At 40.2% G+C, this 6161-nt stretch overlaps 2 protein-coding genes across 2 annotated transcripts; one reads left to right on the top strand and one right to left on the bottom strand.

The window, feature by feature from the left end:
* On the top strand, window positions 1–2309 carry LOC100184926. The gene is made up of 2 exons (XM_002120379.5): window positions 1–518; window positions 829–2309. Exons 1-2 carry the CDS (start codon window positions 299–301, stop codon window positions 2211–2213), a joined length of 1605 nt encoding a protein of 534 aa, XP_002120415.2. The 5' UTR covers window positions 1–298; the 3' UTR covers window positions 2214–2309.
* A 482-nt stretch (window positions 2310–2791) lies between these two features.
* Window positions 2792–5113, bottom strand: LOC104266828. The gene is made up of 2 exons (XM_009863961.3): window positions 4777–5113; window positions 2792–4582 (listed from the first exon to the last, which is right to left on the bottom strand). The coding sequence occupies exons 1-2, from the start codon at window positions 4988–4990 to the stop codon at window positions 3228–3230; spliced, it is 1569 nt and encodes a 522-aa protein (XP_009862263.2). The 5' UTR covers window positions 4991–5113; the 3' UTR covers window positions 2792–3227.
* Between the last annotated feature and the right edge of the window lie 1048 nt (window positions 5114–6161).

The following is a 6161-nucleotide window of genomic DNA, read 5'->3' on the forward strand; positions in this document are numbered from 1 at the left end:
ACGTCACAGTCGGTATATTAACAAACGCGTAATTATTTAATTAGTTAGCTGACGTAATAATGAGAAACGGTTATGGCTTTGAAATATAAGTCACACCTGCGTTTCAATCGCTGTTGCCATGATATGTGTAAACGTTATGCGGGTTGCTATATGGGGTACCGTGGGATAGGGTTGATACAATGGAACGATTAATAATTTATTAATTATAAGTTAACGGTTGGTTTCGATAACGTGCCAGTTATAACATGGAATTGAATGTGAAAGTAAATTACCCTCTAAGTTACCAAGGACGAACAATATGTTTATATTTGTGTGTTGGGTATATAAGGGGCGGCTACCTGTATGTGAGACTCATATCAGCACTATGAAGTTTAAGGTTTCATCTATCGTGTTGTGCGTGGCTTTGGTGGTGGGTGGTAGTTTGGGTCAGGATGCAAGTACCACCACGAAACCATCAACTACTAAAACTAAACCATCGACAAGCAAACCCACAACTATGGAAAATGACGTAACAAAAGGTAAACAATCAACTTTGTTTCGCGTGAATAAGTTTGTTTTTATTTAAATATTTGCAACCCACTGTGAGTTGCTTCTTATAAGTTTACCAGCCATACTTTTTAACCGAATTCTCTTTCTTTTATCTTAGCGCGTTATGGGTCTGTCGTTTTGTTGTTAATGTACATTGCATGTTTGACATCTAATGTAATATATTCATAACTTAAACTGTTTGTTTATCTTTGAATACAAATCGGGTTAATTCTAGTTCAGAATACTTGCCTCTTATGACGTAATAATGGATGATTATTTGATAATAAAACCCATTCACAGGAAACAAAGAATGTGGAATTGATGACGTCAAGAAACAAGAGGCATGGGACGCTTGGTGGCGCGAATTTAATCTTTGGAAATCAGCGTTTCAAAAATCTCAAATGTTGTACGGCGGTTCGTATGTTAATGGCGGGTACGGTCAAAAACCAAGCTATAGCGGCCAATATGGTGGTCAATATGGTGGCCAATATGGCGGCCAATATGGCGGCCAATATGGTGGCCAATATGGTGGCTATGGCTGGCCCAACCAGGAGTCAAAGAGCGCAATTGACCAAATCTCTATGGGGTTTAACTTTGTTGATAAAGTTGATGAAAGCGACCTTTATGCCGGCGGGGTTGAGGTGCTCGAATCCGCGATGGCTCGACTGCGCATGGGGTTTGATATGCGACATGTCGCTAATGACATCATAGAGCAATTGTGGATTAACAATGGCGAGATGCGGAAAAGTGCAGAAACCAAGGCTGTGTTGAAGGAAGTACTTTGTCGTATTTTGAACAGTCCTAAGAAAGAAGAAGCGATCGCCATGATGAAGGAATGGTCGGATGAGATTAAAAGTCAGGGGAGGGCCAACTTGAATGTTGTTCTTGATAAAATTATTCGCAAGTCCATTCTATATGCATTGGAGGGCCAACAGTTCGGGAAGCTCATGGAGAAAATTTTCGTGGATAAAGCTGACATGCCGAGGTTGCTCACCAAGCGAATATTTGAGGTGGTTGGACTTGATGGGGCCAAGCAAGCTTTCACCGAGTTTTCCGTGGAAATCATCGCAAATTACATGAAGAGTCAAGCTGAAGATATGCGGATGATGGTACAAGGTTTTATTGATAAAATAAACGGCACAGCTAGCATGGACACCATCCATATACTTATAGCGGTTCGCAACTTAACCGGGGAATTCACGCACCAAGTTGTTGACAATATGGTGGACGTTCTTAACGACCCGACATCGGTGACGGCGCCGGGCAAGAAAGTGATGCACATGATAGAAGATCTCATCAAGTTTGATAAATCTGGAAACTTCACGGCCGACCTAAAGAAATACCTCGCCCCCGGTTCAAGGACCCCAATATCTGGCTTCCCCCTCAAAGCCTTGCTGTTCCTCATTCAACCTGAACGGGAGAATTGCGACCTGGCAAGCTTGTTAAAGGACACCCCGAAGCCAACAACACCTCAGATGCCTCAATACCCGGCATGGCAGGGATACCAAAGCTATCAACCCCAGTACAAGCCAAACTATCAACAACAACAACAACAACAACAACGGCCTTACTATCAACAACAACCAAACTATCAACAGCCACAACAGCCGTACTTCCAGAAGCCTTCATACCAAGGCTACCAAAAGCCACAACAACCCGCTAATGGTGGCTATGGTGGTTGGTGAGCGAATGTACAAACACCAGTAGTTGAATATATACAACAGAAACATTATACCCACTGTATATGTTATGTTTATTGTAAATAAAATATACTAGTCGTATTCGTGTGGTTTTCGTCACGGGAATTCACCAAAATAAAGAATATACGTAAGCCACTTGTAAGTAAATGGAAATAGCAAAATAATGATGTCACAATATATTAGTATTAACGCTTTAAGCAAAGGCGGCTCGCACCAGCTGATCACGCCTTGATTGCTCCGCGCATAAAACGCCTCTTCTACAAAGTTACCACGTTTCAGTTCAGATGAAGTTGGTTCCACACCAGGTTACAAGTTGGAAGGTTTAAAGTTTATGGCAAGACTTAAGTTAAATGATGATAATTAGAACGTTAATGCGGCGTTATATTAATATTGTATTATAGACAGTAATGATATGTTTTACTTTAGTTATACATTAAAATATAGAAAATAATATTAACCAAAAGTTGGGCATTTCGTATGAAACTACGAATTATATTATAAGTTCACTATTTTAGGAGTCGCGACGGTTTTTTATTACGTCACAATATGCGTCATACGTAATGTTACGTCACAAACACTGCACTCATATGGTCGTTTTATTTTTATGATAAGTTCAAAACATGGCACGTGACGTCACAGAGGATCAAGCGGGCTACGGTGCAAAGAATAAAGGTAAATTATGACATAATAATATTCCAAATATAAACATATTGTTCGTCCTTGGTAACTTAGAGGGTAATTTACTTTCACATTCAATTCCATGTTATAACTGGCACGTTATCGAAACCAACCGTTAACTTATAATTAATAAATTAATAATCGTTCCATTGTATTAACCCTATCCCACGGTACCCCATATAGCAACCCGCATAACGTTAACACATATCATGGCAACAGCGATTAACCTATATATCATAGACACACTCGATAACCACACGAACATATACAGTGGGTATAATATTTCTATTGTATATATTCCACTACTGTTTGTACATTCGCTCACCAACCACCATAACCACCATTAGCGGGTTGTTGTGGCTTTTGGTAGCCTTGGTATGAAGGCTTCTGGTAGTACGGCTGTTGTGGCTGTTGTTGATATTGTGGCCGCTGTTGTTGTTGTTGTTGTTGATAGTTTGGCTTGTACTGGGGTTGATAGCTTTGGTATCCCTGCCATGCCGGGTATTGAGGCATCTGAGGTGTTGTTAGCTTCGGGGTGTCCTTTAACAAACTTGCCAGGTCGCAATTCTCCCGTTCAGGTTGAATGAGGAACAGCAAGGCTTTGAGGGGGAAGCCAGATATTGGGGTCCTTGAACCGGGGGCGAGGTATTTCTTTAAGTCGGCCGTGAAGTTTCCTTCTTTGTCTTTTTTAACGAGATCTCTCATCAAATGCGCGGCTGACATGCCAAGTTCTGTTGTGGATGTCGGGTCGTTAAGAACGTCCACCATATTGTCTACAACCTGGTGCGTGAATTCCCCGGTTAAGTTGCGGACACCTACGAGTATGTGTATCGTTCCCCAACTTGCTGTGCCGTTTATTTTATCAATAAATCCTTGTACCATCATCCGCATATCTTCAGCTTGACTCTTCATGTAATTTGCGATGATTTCCACGGAAAACTCGGTGAAAGCTTGCTTGGCCCCATCCAGTCCAACCACCTCAAATATTCGCTTGGTGAGCAACCTCGGCATGTCAGCTTTATCCACGAAACCTTTCTCCATTAGCTTCCCGAACTGCTGGCCCTCCAATGCATATAGAATGGACTTGCGAATAATTTTATCAAGAACAACATTCAAGTTGGCCCTCCCCTGACTTTTAATCTCATCCGACCATTCCTTCATCATGGCGATCGCTTCTTCTTTCTTAGGACTGTTCAAAATACGACAAAGTACTTCCTTCAACACAGCCTTGGTTTCTGCACTTTTCCGCATCTCGCCATTGTTAATCCACAATTGCTCTATGATGTCATTAGCGACATGTCGCATATCAAACCCCATGCGCAGTCGAGCCATCGCGGATTCGAGCACCTCAACCCCGCCGGCATAAAGGTCGCTTTCATCAACTTTATCAACAAAGTTAAACCCCATAGAGATTTGGTCAATTGCGCTCTTTGACTCCTGGTTGGGCCAGCCATAGCCGCCATATTGGGCGCCATATTGGCCACCATATTGACCACCATATTGGCCACCATATTGGCCGCCATAGCTTGGTTTTTGACCGTACCCCCCATTAACATACGAACCGCCGTACAACATTTGAGATTTTTGAAACGCTGATTTCCAAAGATTAAATTCGCGCCACCAAGCGTCCCATGCCTCTTGCTTCTTGACGTCATCAATTCCACATTCTTTGTTTTCTGTGAATGGGTTTTGTTATCAAATAATCATCCATTATTACGTCATAAGAGGCAAGTATTCTTAACTAGAATTAACCCGATTTGTATTCAAAGATAAACAAAAAAACAAAACCTTATAAGAAGCAACTCACAGTGGGTTGCAAATATTTAAATAAAAACAAACTTATTCACGCGAAACAAAGTTGATTGTTTACCTTTTGTTACGTCATTTTCCATAGTTGTGGGTTTGCTTGTCGATGGTTTAGTAGTTGATGGTTTCATGGTGGTACTTGCATCCTGACCCAAACTACCACCCACCACCAAAGCCACGCACAACACGATAGATGAAACCTTAAACTTCATAGTGCTGATATGAGTCTCACATACAGGTAGCCGCCCCTTATATACCCAACACACAAATATAAACATATTGTTCGTCCTTGGTAACTTAGAGGGTAATTTACTTTCACATTCAATTCCATGTTATAACTGGCACGTTATCGAAACCAACCGTTAACTTATAATTAATAAATTATTAATCCCCTATTGTAACAACCCTATATATATATATAGCAATAACCATACACTTTTAGAATCTACATAACAAAGGCGATTGTTAGACTCTATTATGAACAAGCCCTATTATGACGTCATACACGACTTTGACCCTACTACTCCGCATCGCCAACTAACGGTCGCAATTTTCGAAACGTGAAGATCGTGACGTCACAATGCGATAACAAATCACTACAATTAAGCTGTAACACCCACGACGTCATAATTTTGATTATGGGCTCATAATGTGCGAAACATGACGTCACATGTATCACATACCAGATCACGTGACATGTTGCAATGACCAAACAAACAAACAACATACGTCACAATGCGAATATTCTAGAATGTTTTATTTATTGTTTAACAGCGTCGAAATGTCAATGATATAAAAATATAACGTCACAAAATATCTGTAGGTTTTCTATCGTTACCTTTAGCATTAAAGAGTCCGGCCCACGGTTCTCATGGTTGCGCATTTTTTTGCATAAGAATAAAGTTTTATGTCTACTGATGCTAAATTAACAGCCAGTTTGTGAAAATTCGCTTTAATTTAAAAGTTATGAACGTTTAAAAAATCAAATTTCAAAGTTGTAATAAACGTCACTCGCGGGCACTGTGACGTCACAATGCAATATTTCGTTTATGGGGAAAACCCGGCCTATCAGCGGTTTATCGTTTATTGGTGCAGTTTTGATAGATAAGCAAATCAAAACGTTTTTTAAGGTATTAACAGTACTTTAGATGGCTTCAGCAACTTATTGGAAGTTATTTCCTAGGGATCCGTGTATAACCACACAAAATAGCCTACCAAGCTTAGTGGAGAATTAGTTTTCGTGACTTTCTAGGGTTCCGATTTTAAATTCTTTTTCTTTTTTCTCTATATGGCATAGACTATATTTATATCTGTATTTAAAGCTACCATATAGGAGTTTACCATAAGCCGAGTAATCATGCCTGATAGGTGCTGTGTTTAAAATAGCAAGACAAGAATGACTAAAGTAATAATAAGTATATATATAGGTGTGTGTGTTTTCATTTTCAA

The sequence above is a fragment of the Ciona intestinalis genome, chromosome 1, assembly GCF_000224145.3.
Source record: "Ciona intestinalis chromosome 1, KH, whole genome shotgun sequence".
Taxonomy (NCBI): domain Eukaryota; kingdom Metazoa; phylum Chordata; class Ascidiacea; order Phlebobranchia; family Cionidae; genus Ciona; species Ciona intestinalis.